This window comes from Colletotrichum costaricense (genome assembly GCF_030867565.1).
Source record: "Colletotrichum costaricense strain IMI 309622 chromosome Unknown Scaffold_5.1, whole genome shotgun sequence".
Lineage (NCBI taxonomy): Eukaryota > Fungi > Ascomycota > Sordariomycetes > Glomerellales > Glomerellaceae > Colletotrichum > Colletotrichum costaricense.
The window spans coordinates 1,907,250-1,927,697 of record NW_026848234.1 but is presented as its reverse complement, the minus strand read 5'-3'; the positions used below and the strand labels follow the sequence as shown (position 1 = coordinate 1,927,697).

Below are 20,448 nucleotides of genomic sequence, written 5' to 3'. Positions count from 1 at the left end.
ATGAGTCTCACTGAAGAAATTGACCTGTGGTCACCTTTCACCAGCGACACTCTGTTGGAGGTTCGCACCAGCGTGATGAAGAAGATGCCCGGACTAGAGGTCACGTCCGGAATCGACAAGGATTTGAGGCATGGCCCCATTCACGTATCATATCTCGGACTCGATGCGGATGAGCATGATCCAACTTTCCATGGTGGACCGGATAAAGCGATACACGGTTGTGAGTACATTGTGATGCTGCTTCAGGCGTTCTGCCATCATGACGCAGTTCTGAAAGTTTAGTCCAGATTGCTCCTCTCACTATTCTGGTTGGAAGGCAGAGCATCCAATTGCAGCGGACAGATTCAGACCGGGAGCTTTTGGCGAAAACTTTGTCACTAGACACATGAATGAGCGCAACGTTTGCATTGGCGATGTTATCGCCGTTGGTGACGAAGTCATGCTCCAAGTCAGTTTGCCACGACAACCATGTTACAAGCTCAATCATCGTTTCCAGTTGAAGAACTTTGCGCCTACGACGTTCAAGTCTAGTAGGACTGGCTGGTATTATCGTGTTCTGAAAGAGGGAACAGTCAAGGCTGGCGACGAAATTAGGCTCGTCGAGCGCAAGTGGCCCAAGTGGACCATTGAGAGGGTTCAGGAGTACCTGCACCGGAACCAGACTGACGCGGCTATGAATGAGGAACTTGCGTCAATTGAAGACATGGGCAAGGAAAGTCGTGGCGCATTCCAGCGACGAGTGGCCAAGGCTAAAGCTCAAGTCAAGAGGGAAAAGGGGGACCAGTGGAGAGACTTCAAGATTATCGAAAAGACAAGACAAACCTCGAGAATCTCATCGTTTGTCCTCGAAGCCATCAACCCGATCGAGAACCCAGAATATCTCAACGAAGGGGCTCACGCAAAGCTCAAGCTCCCGAATGGCCTCCTTCGGTCTTACTCCGTCATCTCTGGGGACCGCAACAAGTTCGAGCTCGGCATTGCTCTCGAGGATAAGGGCCGTGGAGGATCCCTCTACATCCACAACTCTATGTCTGTAGGCGACATCCTTCAGGTTGGGCGAATGACAACCGATGTACAAGTTGCCAGTGCCTCAAGCAATCACGTCTTCATTGTGGGAGGTATCGGTATCACCGCCTTTTTGGTCCTTGCCGAGGCCTATCACGAAGTCCACTACAATTTCGAGATGCACTACGCCGTTCGCTCGGACGACGATATACCGTTTCGTTCTCGCTTGGATGCTCTTGGGAGTAGTGTTCGATTTTACGACCGTAGTAAAGACGAGAGGATGGATATCACCGAGATCATCAAAACGCTCAAGTGGAACAGCCACGTCTACGTTTGCGGACCTACGCGAATGACCGATGCTGTAAGGGTAGCCGCAGAGGATTGTGGTCTCGATGAGGGCGACGTACATTACGAAGCCTTCTCTGCCGACACATCGGGAGACCCATTTGAGGCAGAGGTTCTGAATCGAGGCGGCAAGATCCTGAAGGTGGGCGAGGAGGAGACGCTGCTGGAAGTACTTAAGCGGGAGATCGGGGGCGATGTGGAGAGTAGCTGCGAAGTCGGTAACTGTGGAACTTGCAAAGTTGCGCTTAAGAGCGGTCGAGTCGATCACAGAGGCACAGCTCTATCTGGCGACGACAAACTTGAGTCAATGCTGAGTTGCGTGAGTCGTGGTATTGGAAGAATAGCAATCGAGATTTGATTGACCACCAGTCTTAACACGCTCTCTGCTAGATTGCTACAGTAGATTCAACTTTACTTTGGTTTCACATCATATTTGATTCAAAATAGACAATGTTAAAGCCAGAGCGTTGTGTGCCGCCGTGCAACAGAAACAACCTTAGTACCTAAACTAAGTAAGACGGAGAGAGATCGCCCACCTCACCGAGCTCGGTGTCGATCGCCCTTACCGTTGATAAGAGTGGTGGGGTGTAAAGCACGGGCCATGCGGTTGGGTGAGGCCAATGATAGTAGCTTCTGATAATAATCAAAGACCCACCTTGACTTTTTTCTCAGGCTGGCTTCGATCCGACAAGAATTCTAGCTGCTCATTCTTACTTCCATAGGACGACAACATTTCTTCGCGTTGAGCCGATCACGCGCCAATATGTCAACCGCCGAGTCCCAAGGGGATGGCTTCCTTCTATTGCCAGTGAAGCTCCCAGCACTTCCCTCGTGCCCCATCACCGCTCTTCACGAGATCCGCGTTCGACGAAATGCGCCCAGGATCCCGACCGAGATCGATGATCGAAGCCTCTTTCTCAAGAACGTCCCCGTCGACAGCACCGAAGCTCATTTTCGCCAAGTTTTCTCCGCTCTCGTTGGTCCAGGTCGCTTCGAAAGTATTGCATTCGAGGATGATCGGAAGAATGCCGCAGCTGTCGACCCAGTCAACGCTGCGAAGATTATGGGTCTAGGCAAGAAGCGCAAGCGCGGCGAACAGGAAGCAGAAGATAGAGCCCGGGAGGAAGAAATCGCACGACTGCCCGAGACTTGGACGAGAAGATTGCGAAAAAGCGGTAGCAGCGCCATTGCTCTCTTCGCAGATGAAAAGAGCGTCGAGCTCGTGCTCAAGGCTATCAGGAAGGCGAACAAGACAACAAAATTTCCCGTCTGGGGACAGGGTGTTTCCGAGGATGAGCCCGAGCTTGGATCCGAATGGGTATCTGCACACATTCAGCTGTCGCGCTGTGACAAGGCGGCAACGCAGAAGTCGGTTCACGCCTTCTTCAACGTTTTCAACCGCAAGGAGAAGGAAGCGGCGGAGATGGCCAAGAGGTTGCGCAATGAGCCAGACGAGGACGGCTTCGTCACAGTTGTCCGCGGTGGCCGTGTTGCTCCGGCCAACAAGAACGAGGCCGAAGAAGCCCGACAGAAGATGATCGACAGGGCCTCGAAGAAGAAGGACGAGACTACGGACTTCTACCGCTTCCAACTGCGCGAGCGTCGCAAGGCAGAACAAGCCGCTATGCTGAAGAGATTCGACGAGGACAAGAAGAAGGTCGATGCCATGAAGGAGAAGCGTGGCAAGTTCAGGCCGGAAACATGAATCTACAGAGGACGTTTCCAACACATTAAACAAGATACCCATGTAAAAAACATCAACTTCAGCGTAAGTGGTCTCTCCTCTTTCTCAGTGTACTCCCCTCTACATGATGACGCACGCGGGGCCAGCGGAGCACCTGTAGGCGAAGGGCTTGTCTCAGAGCCAGTGGTGCAGTGCCGACAAACACCGCGTTATATATATCTTCTCAACTTTGTCTGATATTTCGATCGGGGCTTTCTTCTTTCGCGATTAACGATAACGCTTGGAAAAAACAAAGGCTTACGCAATGCTAGACCACCAGATTTAGAGATCAAAGAGGCAGGCTCCTACGGCAGCAAGAGGCCTGTTGTTCGAGTCATAGAATCACGTTTGCGGAAACAGGACGGCTTCCGCCGAAGAGACTTGCCGTACACCTTCACGCCCTTTTGCCCAGGAGTGAGGGAGGTCGAGTGGGTGGAATGAGGAAACCTGTGCCGAATCGAGTCGCAAAATAGAACCGCCGCGGCACAGATGACCACGGATTGGTCTGATATTTGCTACCGCCACGCCTCTCAGCGTCCTCGGTAGAAAAAATACAAAGCCACGTGTGCGGCAAGTCGATGTCTGACAGTCATGGCCTTCTTTCCCAACACAATTCCCGCAATCCTGGATTGAACAACGCGGCAGGTTCAGGTTCTGGACCAGTGGATGCCTATTGCTTAATCAAACGCTCCTCTGTGCAGCGCGTGGCGTCAATGTTCTTTTCGACAGTACTCCCATTCAGGTGTTGATTGTATTTTACCTGCTGCCCCTATGCCCCTCTACTTTTTCCCACCTCGTCTGGGTTCCAGTTCCGCCACGATGTTTTAGCGCCAGAGCCGGGGTATCATACTTCTCAACTGGTTCTAGTGGAAGAGTACTTGATGCGCCAGTGCTGGGCTACCACATGGCTGGTTCTCATGAATCGCGACGAGCGGGTGAACTGAACGAAAAATTTAATTTCTTCGGGGATCACCAAAGTTCCACGGTTCAATATGTACATCGTCCACCGCTCTCTCACAACTGCTCTGCGGTGACTTACAAAAGATCCATTTCATGCGTATCTGCTTACTCTGTGCCGCACGTCGACGTCTAATTATGAAAAGATCCTGGCACGATGCGGGTTTACGGCTATCGTCGCCGGGTTCACCTCACCAACAAGGGCTTGAATGATGCTTACTGCCTCGGCGTCTGTATCCGATTCGGCATAGGCCAAAGTAGGAAGAGAAGCCCCGCAACACCCACGAAATTCATCATGGGGTCACTCTGAGCCCTTTCTCCGTGGTGTTTATGACTTCCACATACCCACTCCTGAGCGCTGAGACCCTGCCAAGCATCGCCATACTCGCGCACCGATGCTTGTCGTCTTCAGCTACATCCGAGAATAGCATCACAGTTGAGAATGGCATTTCCATCTTCGCCTGAAGTCTCTAGCGTGGGAAACAGAATCCTGCCGCTCGTCACACGGACTTTGACGCGATGGGCCGCGATTGCTAACTAAAGGATTCATGACATGCGAAAACCATGTAAGATTGAGCAAACGACTCAGGATCCAGTGGGTAATTAGGGATTCATACCGCGCCGCAGTCTACTCTTGTGAGCATAATGCACGGTACTTTACAAATTTGAGGAACCCTTATTTTCTCTCAGGATCGTATGTATGCATACCTATAGCTTATTCCCGCCTACATTACGTATAAACCAAAAGAGCGGCTGCATTGAGTCGAGGGGAGGGAATAACCTAATTAGCCGCAAAAAGCCACCAAGTCCAGCCGCACCTGGCTCCTCGCAGTAACAATAGTCGTCAACCAACATCCCCTTTGAGTTAGTCCATCGGCCGATACAAGTCGAGAGACTAACACCATAGCCGCATCGCTCGACGCCCCCGTGGCACCCATCGTGGGATCCCCCAATCACTGTCAATCTTTTCCATTTCTGTAATTTCCTGGGCCCCTTTCCCGCACCTGATTTGGCGTAGTCAGGGTCGACTCTCCGGCTGGTGCCCGGACCTCACGATGCTTGGCATCGGCAGCCATCATGGGAGTCGTGCATACGAAGATGACTTCCTTTGCAAACCTCCTTCCCCTTCTGGGGCACACAGACAGCAATGGCGAATAGTCCAGCACGACCAGACAGGCCATCTTAGACTCTGTTCAGCGGGCCCTAGAGGAGGATATTTCCGAGATGAAAACCTCGCTTAGCCCTTCAAGGACGTCTAGCCCGCGGTGCCGCTGTGCCTCTGGCCGTGTAAGTGGCCTGCGTACCAGCGGCGCGGGACAGATGCTCGAGCATCCAACGGGATGGCAGGACATCTTAAGCGGCACCTCGTCCGCCTAGAATGGGCTTCGTCCCGTTCACCTCACGCACCACATCCGCCAACAGCTGTGTCGTCCAGCATTTCCTAGAGCACTCTTGCTCGTCCAACGACGTATCTCACGTCAAGCCATTCGTTATTCTCTATACAGCCTAATAAAGTCTCTCTTTGGTTAATCATAATACAGCCATAATGGCACCTTCACTCTTTACCCTAGGCACGGCTGCCCTGGCCTTGGCTGGTGACGCTGTCGCCAAGCAGTTCGTCCTCGATGACACATACGACTCCACGAACTTCTTCGACAAGTTTGACTTTTTCGAGAGCAAGTACGGCACGGGAGATTATAATGACGTCGATCTCACCTCGGGCTACATCAACTATCGCACCCGTGTCGATGCCCAGAAGCTGGGCCTCATCAGCAATGCCGACGGCGAGGTCTACGTGGGTCCTGATGCCCACAACATCACCGAGTTCCCCGGTGTTGGCCGTTCAAGTGTGAGACTCGAGAGCAAGGCAATTTACAACAAGTCTCTCATGGTCGCCCGCTTTTCTCATCTTCCTAAACCTGTCTGCGGTGCCTGGCCTGCTTTGTAAGTTCTCTATCCAAGAGTGAACATCCACTCCTCCCTATACTAACATCATTGAAGCTGGTCCTACGGTTCTCCATGGCCCAAGAAAGGCGAGCTTGACTTCTTTGAGGGCTGGAACAACGCGGTATGGATACAGCCTGCATGTTTGCACTCCAAAAGCTTTGCTAAACAACTACGATAGGCTGCCAACAAGCCTGCTGCCCACACCTACCTCACGTCCGAACAGGGCCAGTGTGTCATCAGTGAAATCGGGCAGACAGCCAAGGTTAACACAGCAAACTGTGATCAACTGGCTCCTGGACAATACACCAATGAGGGTTGTACTACTACAGCCACCTCTGCTGACCCTTGGGGCTCGTCCGATGGTGGTATCTGTAAGTGAAGCCAGCATATCAGTCTTGGGATGGTCTCAACTAATCCTCCGAAATAGATGCTGTTGAGTGGACAGACGACTACATCAAGTTCTTTGGTAAGGAGCCTCCAAACCCTACTTTTCAATGCGAATGTATATACAACAGGTAGCTAACATGGCACCTAGCCTGGACCCATTCCGCAGCTCCCAAGAACATTGGCTCCGACTCGCCTGATACCTCCTCTTGGGGAACTCCCTCCATGCTCATCGCCAATGATAAGTGCAACATTAACAGCCACTTTGCCGATCAGCGACTCGTTCTGAACATTGACTTCTGCGGTGTTCTCGCCGGCAATGAGTACATCTGGAAGGACCAGTGCGCCGCGTCCACTGGTCACTCTGTCTGCTCGTCCTATGTCGCGGCGAATCCCAGCGCCTATAAGGACACCTATTTCAAGATCAAGGACATTCGTGTGTTCAAGGAGGGCAGCAGGGCAGTGACGACTTCTGCGTCCTCTTCGTCTACCTCTTCGTCTACCTCTTCGTCTACCTCTACCTCTACCTCTACCTCCATCTCAACCTCTACCTCGACATCTGCCACAACGTCGTCTGCTTCGACATCATCTGCCTCCACATCATCCGCCTCGACGTCTTCCGCCTCGACGTCTTCCGCCTCGACGTCTTCCGCTTCGACATCGTCTGCAGTCACGTCGACTACTATCTCCACATCGGCATCTGCTTCGGCGTCCGCGTCTGCTTCCGCCTCAACCTCAACGAGCGCCTCCATCTCTGCTTCTGCTAGCGGCTCGGTCACGGCAAAGGACACGTCTATCAGCGCCTCTGACTCTAAGACCGCCTCAGCTTCTGGCACTGCCTCTGGCACCGCATCTGCCTCTGGCACCGCCTCTGTCTCTGGCACCGCATCTGCCTCTGGCACCGCCTCTGTCTCTGGCAACACCTCTGCCTCCGGAACTGCCTCTGGTTCAGCGTCTGGATCTGGATCTGGGTCTGGGTCTGCCTCTGTCTCCGGCTCCAAGTCTGCCTCCGCCTCTATTACTCCCACTGGCCTAATTACCACAAGTGCCACTGGCACCAAGTCAGCTACCGCCAGCGCATCCGGTTCCATCTCCATCAAGTCCAACAGCAAGTCCGACGAGGATGTCTGTACCGAGAGCGACGCCACCAGCACCAAGACTGGCGTCACCAGCAAACAGATACAGGCGGCTGCGACGAAAACTCCTCCCGTCGAGCTCACGACCTCGACAGTCTACACCACTAAGGTGTCTACAATCATCGCGTGCCCGCCCACCGTCACCGACTGCCCAGCCCACATCGGCAAGGTCACGACGCAGACCATAGCTCTGTACACCACGGTCTGCCCTGTCTCATCTGTCCCTGCTCCCAAGCCCACCGAGCCGGTCAAGGGCAACGACAAGCCCAACGACAAGCCCAATGATAAGTCTAACCCTGGCCCTGGCACTGCCCCTGGCGTCTCGACCACCACCTTCACCACCGTCTATACCATTACTAAGTGCCCGCCCTCCGTCACAAACTGCCCCGTCGGTAGCGTCACCACTAAGATCGTCACGACATCGGTTCCCTCTGCCGGCACCTCCGTGCCCATCGTGACAAAGGTCGTCCCCACGGCCCCCTCGGGCCCTAACTCCGCCCCCGGCCTGACCAAGACCCTCTCCACGGTCTCCCCGTCTGGAGTCCCTCCCAAGCCCAGCGCCCCTGGTGGTAACAACTACGGCTCCGGCTCCGGCAACGGCAACGGCACCATCCCCAAGCCTCCTACCGGCTTCAATGCCACCGTCCCGGTGACCAAGGCTACCACTCTCACTGCCTCCAAGCCCGCGGGGACGGCCCCCGGTGCATCAACAACTAGCTACTCTAGCGCCAGCTACCCGACCAAACCGGCTGTTGTTGTCAACGCGGCCGTTCAGGCGGGTGCCAGCTTCCTGCTGATGGCTATTGGTGCCCTCGCCGCCTTGGCTCTTTGAATGGCTACAAAGCTTTAGTTCCTTTTGGCGATGTTGACGGTGTAGATGTTGAACAATGTTTGATGTATACTGAGATGTTTGTAATTTGGTACAAAGAGATCGATCACAGTCATGGTCTTTCCTTTTGTTAATACTAGTACATGATCGGCACATCAACTTAGACTTAGAGACATATTAAACTTAGCTAGCTGCCCGGCTGCTTTGCAACTCTTCAATAATAAAGGCATCGAGGAGCTTCATGATGTACACCGAGATTTCACCTACGAGAGGGTGGTCCCTAAAGAACTTAACGTCGGCACCTTATGTTTAGCATGTGAGAAAGTCCCATGATTGAGCTGAGTGATGACTATTGTCGTTGAGGAATTCCAATTTTTGTCTACTGGCTTTTTGACCTTCAAGGGCCTTTTTACTAATCTACATGAATGATGATGATGCGTGATACCCCCGTTCGCTTCCGTGAAACCCCCCCAAAAACGATTCCAGGGAACCGAGGAGTTCCCAAATAAGACAGTTCCACGCACTACTTCACTGGGACCCGGCCTCTGTCCAACCGCCCACACATCTGAGGTAGTCTTTTTCTTCTTCATCGTTATCAAATGTCGTCCATTCTTGCCATCCCGCTCTCAATAGCAGCCTTCAAGCGGCGAGCTAGCTGTGACGTAGTCCCTAGTCACAGGGGCGGAAGGCCTAGTGCCATGGGCAGATGGACCCTATCTACCACCGCCCTTCTGCATCTTGGTGATTTCGGTCTGGTAACGGATCTTGAAGCCGTTGCACAGCGCTCTCATGTCAGGGTAAGCCTGCTTCAGTAACTCGAAGCCACCCGGAATAACGCGAACAGGCCACGAGTTGACACGAGATCCACGACTCGCCTTGAAGCAAAGCCAGAAGTAACCGGGATGCTTGGGGTCAATACAGAACGCATAAGCGGACCGGTTGGGATTGGCATCAATGTATGTAGTGAGCCATTTCTCTGTATTGCATGATCAGTTGTCGCTCATCTCAATAGTAAAGTACGGAGGCACCTACCAAGATCCGTCTTGGACCGCTTCTCGAACTTCTCATGCTGCATCATCTCATCCACTTTGCGAGACATAGCCTCGATGTGTTCGTGGATCAACTCATCCAGATCCTTGTAGGTGAACTTGCCACCAACCCTGAGAAGTTTGCCGACGGAAAACTCTGTCTCTTTTTGGAGCTCAAGCACGTCGACATGTTGGAAAACACCATCGGCGACCTTCCAGGTGATAGCCAGATGGTCGTTACCTTTTGAGGAAGGTCGAATGATGACCTCTCCGGCGGCTTGGGTACCAAGCCATTGCTCAGCTTCCAATCCGTTGAACGGCTTGAACAGCGGGTGCTTGATGACTCTCTGGGTGCGTCCAGTGGTCTTGTCCTTTTCGCGGAGTTCTTCTTTATCAGCTGCCTCCAGTCTCTCGTCCCACTGGCCATGGCCATGGTATAATTGACGCTTGTAAGGGCGTTTGACTTCGGCTTCTCTTGCAGAAAGCTTGGCCAAGAAGTCCTTGTAGTTTACCTCAAGAACCTTGGCTTGCACCGTCTGCCCGGTCGTGAGAAGACCTCTGACGCGAACACCATCAGGGCCGTCGTGCGACTCGATGCGGCCCTCTATGCCGCAGTCAAGCTTCACTATGGCGAAGTCATCTTTCACCACTCGGATGTTGACGGGGATGATCATGCCCTGAGCGAGTGTGTCCTTGGTCTCGCCAGTGAACATTGTGAAAATCTCGTTCGGACCGAGGCTTGAGAAGTTTCTGCGCAACTCCTCGTAGGGGGCTTGAAGTTCAGCCCGAATTGTCTCGAGCGTAGCGCGCTTCCGCTGGCTGTAGTTACGCTCAAGTTGCTCCGCATATTCCTCGAGGATAAGCTCATTAACCTTCTCTTGTTCGTCTTCCTTAAAGAGTTTTCGAACAATAGCGCCAGGTCCATTGTGATCCGTCTCCGCTTTGACGTCCTCTTCATCAAGTTCAAGGGCGTCAGCTGCCATCTTGCGACCCAGCTCGTAGTCCTCTGGGTGAACACGGGTGTTGTCAAGGGGGTCTGAGGCGGGGTTGGTCGCATCGTAGTCGATGAAGAGGAAACTGGCGCAGTTGTTCCAGACTCTTGGGCCCACAACTGGCAGCTTGCCACTGTCGGGGTCGCCAACCAGCTCATCTCTGCTGCCGACAGCTCCTCCGTTCGCGTTGATGGCTTTGATGACGCTTGTGGCCTTTCGGGGGCCGAGACCGGCGACATAGGGCAGGAGGTTCGCTGTGTAAGAATCGCCCACGGCCTCGTTGATGTTGACACCACACAGATTAACCATGTCAACCATCGCGGACTCGAGGTGCTTGAGCAGCTTCTCTTGGGGCAGCAGGTTTTGACAAGGATGGAAAGCTAGCGATGCAATGTCTTTACCAAGAGCCGCATACTCCTTGAGTGGGTTTTGCATGTAGTGCGCCAAAGCGATGCAATATCTTGTGAGTGAACTGAGAGTAGGGTGCTCTGCGACTGCTCTAGGGCTGTCCTTGTAGAGACGAGCCACCTCGTCATTTACCACGATGACTTCGAGAGGCTCAGTGCGATACTCCCCAAGCTCAGGGTCATCGAACTCAGGCCCCATCAAGCCCTTCTCGCTGATTAGACTTTCCAGGTCTCTCACAAGCTTCTGCGTATCTGCAGACCATCCGCTGATACCGATGGCATCCGGGCGGCGCCTGTTGACGATCTCGACAAATTCTTCGCGAGCTCGCTCGTCACGAGCTAGATTGCCCAGCTTTCCCTGCTCAATGACCCGGCCATCTTCCTCAACAGAAGCCCAGAGTGTAGGGTCGCGAGCTGGATCGGCCATTCCGTTGGACAGAGTGATGATTCGGGGCAGTGTGCCAAGAATCATACCCTTGGGCTTGTATGGCGCTTGATCGAGCCTCTTTGAATATTCTTCGCGGCAGGCTTTGAGAACTTCTTCTTGGCATGCAGTCCGGAGAGACTCCTTGACGCCCTTGGCAATGATCTTAGAAAGCCGTGGAACAATGAGATCAAGTACCTTCTGACGTTCATCGTTCCATCGATCCGCGAGTTCACTGTAGTTGTCTGAAATGAACTCTTGGCGCAACGAGCGCTTAAAGCCCTCGTCGTTCTCCAATGTCAGCTTAACCTCGATGAGACCCTCTTCCTCGGCCTTCATCATCTTGAGGTACAGATCTGGCTGGCGAGCAACGTCGGCGATTGTCTGGTTGATGAGATACTTGACCTCGTAGAATGGATGTGACTCGTCAATCTTCTTCAAACCCTTCTCTGTCCGGCGACAGCTGATTTCGCCCATCTGATAGAAGTTGACTCTGAAGTGCTTCCGCATACGAGGGTTGACAAACAGCTCCTCTGCGTACATCTGGCGAGCAGCGTACATCACAGTATCACCGGTTTGGAATTCTTCATCCGTGAGGGAGTCGGCGAGGTCGTCAGGAAGCTGGCTGTCGTCGTCGGCCCAAACCTTGTTGCCCTCGCGAAGAGTATTTTGGGCGAACCGATCCGGTGTGATACCGTAGGCACGGACAAAACCGATAGCCTTGCTCCTCCTGACTCTGTCGACAAGATTTGATTTGGAGCCTGGGCGCTTCATCTGATTGCCATTGCCGTTCATGAAAGACAAATCCTTGAGCTCGTTGGTGTACTGGAAGTGGAGGTAGTCCTGCAAATCTTGCAGTTCTTCCATGGTCGCAGCTTGGGGAATCATATCTTCGAGTACATCGTCCTTGATGCTAGCAGCAGATTTGAGGTTCTCGAGCGTCTTTTCCAGAGCGTTCCGCTTTTCGATCAGTGAGCGGAACTTGATATCAAGCTCCAAAATTCGCCATAAGTCGTCCTGAGTAAGAAGCTTGTCTGCGCTGACAATCCATTCAGGGGCGTCAGGGTCGTCACGATGGTCGGGATTTTTGGTCTTCTTGGCATGGATCAGGTAATCCTTGCGATGCTGAAAGACGTAGGGGACCTCAACGTCGTCAACGACAAAGAACTCGAGGACCTTGCCAATCGCCTTGGTGAAGGGTCCGTGTAGTTCGGACTGGAGCAGCTTTTTGGGCCACATCAAACCCGCAATCCACCGGGCCTCTTCCTTGAACTGCTCAGCGCTAATTTGCAAGTGCTTGAACGGTTTTCGATCCAGCTGGAATCTTTCAGGCTCGTCTGTGAATCGGATCTGGTTGTCCTCATCGGTCAAGAGCTTCTCCTTCAACTGTGAAGGCTCAAACACGTCCTTGAGCTCAATGACCTGCTCTTCGCGTTCGCGGTCTTCTTGCTCTTCTTCCATTTGGAGGGCCCACTCGTAATCCTCGCCATTACCGAAGATAGCCTCCATGTCCTCCAAGGCGTCTTTATCGAGGCCGGAAGTGTCGACGACGCCTCCAACTCCTCTGTCGCGGGGCCGAGCGACTTCGGCATCTTCCTGCTGACGCGCTCGTTCGTCCTCATCCTCCGGATAATCTTCCTCAATGAAGTCTTCGAACTCGTCGGCCTGGGGGCGGTAGTTCGATCGGCCGTAGGGTTTTTGATCGTTGGCTTCCTCGTCGTCATCGGAGAACATGTCCTCTAAGCCGCGTCGCTCGGGGCCACGGTCGTCCTCGTCCCGATGTCCTCGTTTGAGACGCTTGAATTTAGGCTACAGACACGTTAGTACATCCAGTAGCGATAGTCCATGGGGACATCGTACCTGTGTTGGTGCTCTGCGCTCGATTTGTTCCCCGATAAGTTCCAGGTCATCCTCGTCCAGCCGCTCTTCTTCTTCTCTGTCGCGATGCTCCCGCTTCCGCTTTCGCTCGTGAGCATCTTCGTCCTCACCTACTTCCTCTTCCTCATCTTCGTCGACAATAAATCCCTCGCGAATCTGAGTGGGAGAAAAAATTAGTCAGTCGTCAACGTGATTTGAATATCCATCGCCTACTTTGCGCGCTTCCTCCTCATCTTCATCGTCCTCTTCCTCTTCGGAGGAGTCCTCGGGGGCCGCATTTCTTCTGCGCGCAGATCTAGGGTCGGCATCCTCATCCAGAGACTCATCATCCTCATCATCGAGCTCGGCCTCGCCGTCGACGAAATCCCGCATTGAGGCGCTCATCTTGAAGTTGCCTAGAATCAAAGTCGCAGCGCGTGGTGAAAGTGACGCCTTCGTCGGTGGATGATACCTGGTAGGCGCGTTGCGATCGTTGAGAGAGCTCGACTAGACTTAGAATTTGATTAGAAAAGAAAGTATCGTGCCCGGACTAATGAATCGATGTCGAGATGGGTTCGCTCAAATTCGGAGGAAAGAACGTGGGCAAGAATTGAAGGAAGGCGTCCTTGACCAGGCAATTTTCAGTTGCCTCTCCAGCACGCCTGCACTTGGAATAATTGAAAGCTTGGACCTCCCTCCAATGGCTCTCCCAGCGCGCCTCGTTCGCTGACCCGACCTTCAGCCTCGGACCCGGAAGGTCCACTGTGGCTAGTGATAGTTATTCCGGCTTCTGGACAGAGCCGCTTATCTTATCGGTTTATCCGCGATATAGGTATCCTTGTACCTTAGGTACTCTGTACTCCGTAAGGTAAGGAAGGTATGCCACCTGCGATACCACGTGCAAAGTGATTCTGCGTCCCCTGCTCGCGATGTGAATCCCAGATTTCCGAAGACTAGCTACCCTAGGCTGATTTAACCACAGCCCGCTATTCTAAGTCGCCGTTCATGACTCTATGCACCCGACACGGTCTCGTTGAGAAGAGTCACTGCATCAACTCAAGCATCCTTTAGAGAATCATGAAGCTTCAGTGACTATTTCTTGGGATAGCCGCCAGCTCAAGTAGCTCAGCTGAATAATGGGAGGCTTCTTGCAATGATCGATACTAGGGGTAGACAGCAACCTGTGTTAGTCTGTAAGCGTTTGGCTTAAACGGCTTGAATTGGCTTGCCTGCGAACAGCGTAGTCCTACTCTTTCCAGCTGTTCCTTCACGAATGCAACAAACTCCAGTCACTTGCTAGTTGTGCGGAGGCAGAAGGGATGCAAAGAATCTGTCAACCCTAGGCGATATTACTTCTATGATACTATTCCGAAATCACAATTGGCATAAGCAGCATAAACAGGAAATCGCGAAGGAGGATCCTATCAAGATTTTTCATCTTCGTCTGTCAACATGACACAGACGTTGGCGCCGCAGGGAAGCGCATTTTGCAGCCAGCGACAAATTAGCAAGCCATGAACCCATCATGCAGCACATCATGGCACAATCCCGCGCTTGGGCAGCCATCTGGAGCCTGTCGGGAAGCAGAACTGACCAGACACTCAGACATTCGAGGCTTGTTGGTAGGTGTGGGAGGGGCGATGTGGGCGGGCGGCAAGACACTGAGACACCAGGCCATTTTGCGACTCAAGGCCCTGGTACAGAACAAAGTGGGATTTCTTCAATGCCTCACCACCGTTGGCTCGAGTTGCCTCCATCACACCCAGCGTGGCAGCCCACCGGCTTATATGAAGTGCCCAGACGACTCCTAGCCCCTGTCATGGACTTGAGTGACGGGTTGAAAGGGTGACGGAGACAGCGATGCAATTGGACTTGACGGCTTCTTAAATGGTGAATGGATGAATTGTGGGCCATCATGGAAGGATGGTACAGATAGTCGTAGGAGCGGATGGGAGTAGATAAATTTAGAGGCAGTTAGATGTCTTTGATTGGCGTGTAGATCTGCATTCCCGTACTGCTTATTTTTTAATGCGTTGCCTCTGCCATGTTATGGCAATGGTTGGGACCGATGGTGTCAAATGCAGGCGGATACAGCGGCAGGCCAGAGAGTAAGGTACCAGTAGCCCTCTCCAAGTCATAGTCGAAATTGTCTTTTCGCCTTGTTCGCTAACGACCTGCTAATGTTGATGGGAAGCTGAAGCGTAGAGGAAAGGATAGCCGTTGGTCCCCGGCTCGTATACACACTTACTTGTAGAGTAAGGTACCCCATAGGAAGAGTGAGGTGGATCGAGGCGGGCTCTGGGCTTTTGAGTCTGTGCTGTCGAGGAAGAATCACGGATCCAATATCTTACGTTGAGTTGAGGTAAAATAGGAGGTCCTTCCCTGGACGGACCAGTCCAGAGACCCGTCAGTCGCCAACCCAGAGTTGTCGATGGCTCCACGGAACTGCAAGGTCCCCTGGAGGATTCTCACGTTCTGCTGCTACTGTAGCTCTAAAACGTGCGTCAAGTCATCTCTATCCCGTACTCCGGAGCTGGGTCTCGACGTCTCTAAAACACTGGCCCGGGCTAGTGCTGGGCTGTGGCCCGTTTGGGTCCTCTTGTTGTTCTCCGTTGCTGATCCCAGCCACTCTGCATCTGACCTTAGCTACCTAAGGCACGTTGGGAACTCTGGGTACTTGGCTTTACTAGTGTAGTTATTGGTAAGGAGAAGTATCCGTAGCCTTATTCGGATACAGTACCGCAGACGTTGGTGGGGCGCTTCCATTTGTATCGTATCCGCCATTGTCGCAGAGAAAGAAACAGCGAACTGCAACACTAAAAAAACACGAAGCCGACGAACCAAGAAGCCAAAGAGACGTCCAGTCTCAACTCGTCGAGGTAGAAACGATGTAGCGTAGCGTCGGCTGGCCAGCAAGGAAATCAGTGGAAACGACACAAGTGACCAAACCTGCCCTGACGGACCGAGACCAAGGTGGGAAAGGCCTGGAAGACTTCACGGACGAGTAACCGTCGCTCTCGCTACTAGAGCGCGGATTAGAACCTGGAGGGGATGCCGCCCCCGGTTGGTCCCAGGTTCAGGTCTTAAACAGATATAGCCGCGCTGTGTGATCCGAAACCATTTCTGAGCCCTCATTTGTTGACTCGGGGTGTGCTGGAGACCTGCGTCTCGACACTAGACTGGACGGGACCGGACTGGACCGTGATTCTTGTGGGCTGTTCCTGCCACCTCGTCCTCCTTCCACGGGTAAGTGGAGGTAAGGTACCTCACTTCAGACACCTGGGCACCATCACCTTAGGTACCTTTCCCCCTCCACTGGGTGTACCACTGCGCTCCAGTGGGGGGTCTCCCACTCCATCACACCCGGGCACCTCAGGTCTGTTCTACTTTGGATGTTTGTGTGGCAGAACGAGCCTTTGTTTGATCTGACACCACTTATTACTCTTCACCTCTCAGGTCGACTACTGCACCTGCGTCTTGATCTCCAAGCGGTCGAAACTGGTCCATCGTTCTATTGCTTTACTTTCTCTTTCATTCATTCATCCATCCATCCCCTCCCCGTCATCCTCTTCTTAACCATCCTGACCCGCGACCCACGTTCCGCCCGTTTACCTATCGAGAGCAACCTCGTTTACTTCTACGAGGCCCTCTCATTTACTCCTATCCAGCGACACGGAGCACGTTGCCTATTTCTTGCTCGTCTACCCCTCCCCCCTCGCCATTTCTCGGAGTCGCCTCCCTACCTTACCTTCCAACCCCACCTTGGCCGAAACGGGGACGCCATCGAGAACAATCACACCAATAAATTTCGAGTCGTTTACGCCCCTCTTCCTCCTTCTCCTTTCTTACACGCAGTCGTCGACCTCGGATATCGTCCATCGCTTCTTCCGCCAAAGCGATATCAAACTCAACCTCGGCGCGCCGAGCATTAACGAACCTTCGCAGCTCGCCTTTCCCCCCTCCTGTTTCCCGACGCAACCCCGATTGCTCGATTCCTTTACAGTGACAAGCCAGTCTTTGGTATTTGATTACACGAGACCGTTGGTTCCAGTCATCTGTCCTCGGCACAAGCGATTCGACCCAGTCCAACTCGTGTGCGAACGCTACCCAACACGCGAATCACAATTCCTGACGATCCGAGACGGCAAAGCATAGCTTAAATCGCAGCGCAGGAGACCACACACACACTGGAGGGTGTGGCTATTTACTACAGCGTGAACAGGGCATGACATATACCTGTTCGTTGTTGTAACTGCTGGCGTTATCCATCTTCACTTTCGGTTTTCCGATTACGAGTCTGTGACGGAGACCTGTTAGCCCAAAATGGCTGACCCTTTCGCGCCTCGCTCTATGAAGCGCAAGAACGTCAAAGGCCTAGCCTTGACACCTGCTGCACCCAAGCCTCCACCGACCGCCGAGACCAGCAGTCACCGCGATAAGGACGGCGGTGACCAGTCGGCACAGCTGGAGATTGGCATCGAGTACAAGCTGGATCTGCGACCAGAGGACCTAGAAATTCTGAAGGAGCTCGGTTCAGGAAACGGAGGCACTGTCAGCAAAGTCAAACATGTTCTTACCGGAACTGTCATGGCACGAAAGGTTGGTCATTGTTGATGCCCTGCTCGGAAGGTCAAGTACTCACCAACACAGGTCATCCACGTGGAGGCGAAGAAAGAGATGCGCAAGCGCATCGTGCGCGAACTTCAGATTATGCACGGCTGCTCATCCGAGTATATCGTCAACTTCTACGGAGCCTTCCTGAACGACCACAACGACGTCATTATGTGTATGGAGTACATGGACGTTGGGTAAGCGAGTGTCTGATATACTTTAGCAACCTTGGCTAACGTGTCTCTCAGTGCTTTGGATCGGGTATCCAAGGTCTTTGGGCCTGTTCGAGTAGATGTTCTCGGAAAGATTGCCGTGGCTACCTTGGGAGGCTTGACCTACCTCTACTCGAAGCATCACATCATGCACAGAGACATTAAGCCATCCAATATTCTGGTGAACTCTAGAGGAAGCATCAAGCTTTGCGATTTTGGCGTGTCTGGAGAGCTCATTAACTCTGTTGCTGATACGTTTGTGGGAACTTCAACGTACATGGCACCCGAGCGAATCCAGGGCGAGAAGTACACAGTCAAGTCAGATGTGTGGAGTTTTGGTCTAACCATCATGGAAATGGCCATTGGAAAGTTCCCCTTCAACGCAAGCGAGCAACTTTCGGACGGCGAGTGCGCACCCGCCGGCATTCTGGACCTTTTGCAGCAAATTGTCCACGAGCCTGCGCCCAGGCTACCCAAGAGCGATGCCTTCCCTTCGATTTTGGAAGACATGATTCAAAAGTGCCTGTCCAAGGTTCCTGACGAGCGGCCTACTCCTCAGGAGCTCTTTGTAAGCATATCCCCCAAATATGAATCAACCTTGCCGCTAACATTTTTCCCACCAGGACCGTGATCCGTTTGTCCAAGCTGCCAAGAGAACACCAGTAGACCTGAGAGAGTGGGCGGTTGGTATGATGGAGAGGGACAATCGCAAGTCTCACTTGGCGCCCCAGCTTTCTCCAGCAACACGCGATCTGCTCAACTCCAATGATTCCCCAACATATCACGGGGGTTCTGGAAACGATCGATCCCTGGACACGCCTACTTCAGGAGAAATTCCTATTGCCGGCGCTGGCATTATCTCTCCGAGAGAGCCCGCCAGTCACTCGAACCGCTCTCCCACTAGAAATGGGCTCAACACAATGAGCAGTAGACAGCCGGGTGGCCATCCTGGGATGGGACAGAGGATTGTTACCACCAACTCGATCCCCAAGGTTGGCGAGTATCCGAATAGTGCTGGTCCGGTGAGCGCCAATGCCGCGTCATTTAGCCTGCCTGTTCGCCCGGCCCCTGGCGGACCTCTACCTCCGGCCCCTCCTCGAAAGGGCACACCTGATGATCCGAGAAGAGAGAACCGGAGACAAGCTACCTTTGGCATGCCTCCGGCGCCCAGAAGCTACGCAAGCGACGTGTACAACGGCACCTCCAACTAGTCGCAGGGGGGCTTCGACTATACACATAGCATTGGGCCTCAACCCCACCAAGCTCACCAACTGCATAACAGAGCATCAAATCGCGCCATTTCGCCACAACAGCCACATCCATCTTTCAGCCAAGGACCAAGAACTTGCCATATTTCTACCCAGATGGCTTTCCAACCAGCATCTGACGAACGGGTTCAACGGGCAATCGCATCAGCTCCGCTTTACTCGTCTCAGAAGATGGATATGCCCGATAACAGAAGCCGCAGGACGCGTCGTGATGACAATGTCGCCGGCTTAGAAGACCCCTTCATCTAGACGCGTAGAAAAGCTGGGGTGAAGCCTCGTGCACCAAGTCCCAGCGGCGGAATGTGTCGACTCGATCGTAGGGAAGCTTCTTACCCTCTTTTCATCAGCATCACTCGGCGCATGTATGGACAACGTTCTCCTGCAGACTTCGGGAACTTTGGGACTTCACGCACCCTGGGAAGGCATATCGGTTAAGTCTTTAGAAAGCTTGTGGAGAGCATTCATCATCGATCGTGATCAAGACAGGAGGGATATGTCGACACAAAAAGCCTTTCATGTAGCAAACTTGGAGGATGGGTTCAATGGTGGCTGATATGCAAATGAGACAGAGACGAACGATTGAGCAGTTCGTCCTGCTTGTCTAGACCATGGTGTCTTATACTCTCTTGAACTTTTTCTAAATAGATATGAAAGTGACAGCAGACAAGTTGCCGTCTAGTCCCTACTCCTGCGTCTCTTTTATGTCGATGAAACTGGCTCCCTGCTGCTAAAACCATCCTCAAGGATAGGAATCAGCTCGTCTAATCGGCGAATCACCAAGTCAGTGTGCTCGTGGTCGACCAAATGTACATTGACATCGTTGGCAAGGAGCACTGTCGCCGCGCCAGCTCTTCGCCCAGCTGTCATGTCATCGATCGAGTCCCCAACCATGATCAACTCACTACCATCACCGACGGTTGTCTCCTTTGCATCAGTCGAGGTGCTTGCTTCTTTGACAAGACCCCAGTTTCGCGCAATATGCAGAATCCCTGCGGGATCTGGCTTAGGCGGACGAAAGTCGCGGGTCACGATAGGCTCGAAAAGTGACCCCTCGAGGAACTTCCCGAGAAGGTGTGCCACGGGCGCGTCGAAGTTGCGGGTGCAGATGCCCTTGCGGACGCCGCGGCTGTCGAGGTAGGACATGAGCTCCACGAGCCCCGGCTGGGCCACCTGAGATGCCATGGCCGTACGCTCAATGTGGCGAATGGACTCCATTGCTGTCTCTTGTTCCTCCTTTGTGGGGAGGGAGTAGACATGGTCGAGGATGTCTACTTTCTTTGTGATGCCGAGGGCTTGACGCATCTCGCCGAACATGTACGTTTG

The 20,448-nt window shown here is 53.1% G+C and overlaps 6 protein-coding genes across 6 annotated transcripts; 4 read left to right on the top strand and 2 right to left on the bottom strand.

Annotated features, from left to right (window-relative positions):
- Positions 1-3,055, top strand: CCOS01_05773 (MOSC domain-containing protein; the record flags this gene model as incomplete). Its single annotated transcript, XM_060453950.1, has 3 exons — positions 1-220; positions 288-1,568; positions 2,073-3,055. 3 exons carry the CDS (start codon positions 1-3, stop codon positions 3,053-3,055), a joined length of 2,484 nt encoding a protein of 827 aa, XP_060315722.1.
- A 2,521-nt stretch (positions 3,056-5,576) lies between these two features.
- CCOS01_05772 (beta-1,3-endoglucanase) lies at positions 5,577-8,329 on the top strand (the record flags this gene model as incomplete). The annotated part of the gene is made up of 5 exons (XM_060453949.1): positions 5,577-5,974; positions 6,032-6,098; positions 6,156-6,348; positions 6,405-6,443; positions 6,513-8,329. 5 exons carry the CDS (start codon positions 5,577-5,579, stop codon positions 8,327-8,329), a joined length of 2,514 nt encoding a protein of 837 aa, XP_060315721.1.
- A 710-nt stretch (positions 8,330-9,039) lies between these two features.
- On the bottom strand, positions 9,040-13,439 carry CCOS01_05771 (SH2 domain-containing protein; the record flags this gene model as incomplete). Its single annotated transcript, XM_060453948.1, has 4 exons — positions 9,040-9,302; positions 9,359-12,986; positions 13,038-13,211; positions 13,269-13,439. The coding sequence occupies 4 exons, from the start codon at positions 13,437-13,439 to the stop codon at positions 9,040-9,042; spliced, it is 4,236 nt and encodes a 1,411-aa protein (XP_060315720.1).
- A 1,109-nt stretch (positions 13,440-14,548) lies between these two features.
- On the top strand, positions 14,549-15,729 carry CCOS01_05770 (uncharacterized protein; the record flags this gene model as incomplete). Its single annotated transcript, XM_060453947.1, has 2 exons — positions 14,549-14,743; positions 15,406-15,729. 2 exons carry the CDS (start codon positions 14,549-14,551, stop codon positions 15,727-15,729), a joined length of 519 nt encoding a protein of 172 aa, XP_060315719.1.
- A 1,628-nt stretch (positions 15,730-17,357) lies between these two features.
- Positions 17,358-19,068, top strand: CCOS01_05769 (uncharacterized protein; the record flags this gene model as incomplete). Its single annotated transcript, XM_060453946.1, has 4 exons — positions 17,358-17,633; positions 17,685-17,842; positions 17,894-18,425; positions 18,481-19,068. The coding sequence occupies 4 exons, from the start codon at positions 17,358-17,360 to the stop codon at positions 19,066-19,068; spliced, it is 1,554 nt and encodes a 517-aa protein (XP_060315718.1).
- A 756-nt stretch (positions 19,069-19,824) lies between these two features.
- On the bottom strand, positions 19,825-20,439 carry CCOS01_05768 (haloacid dehalogenase-like hydrolase; the record flags this gene model as incomplete). Its single annotated transcript, XM_060453945.1, has 1 exon — positions 19,825-20,439. One exon carries the CDS (start codon positions 20,437-20,439, stop codon positions 19,825-19,827), a length of 615 nt encoding a protein of 204 aa, XP_060315717.1.
- Between the last annotated feature and the right edge of the window lie 9 nt (positions 20,440-20,448).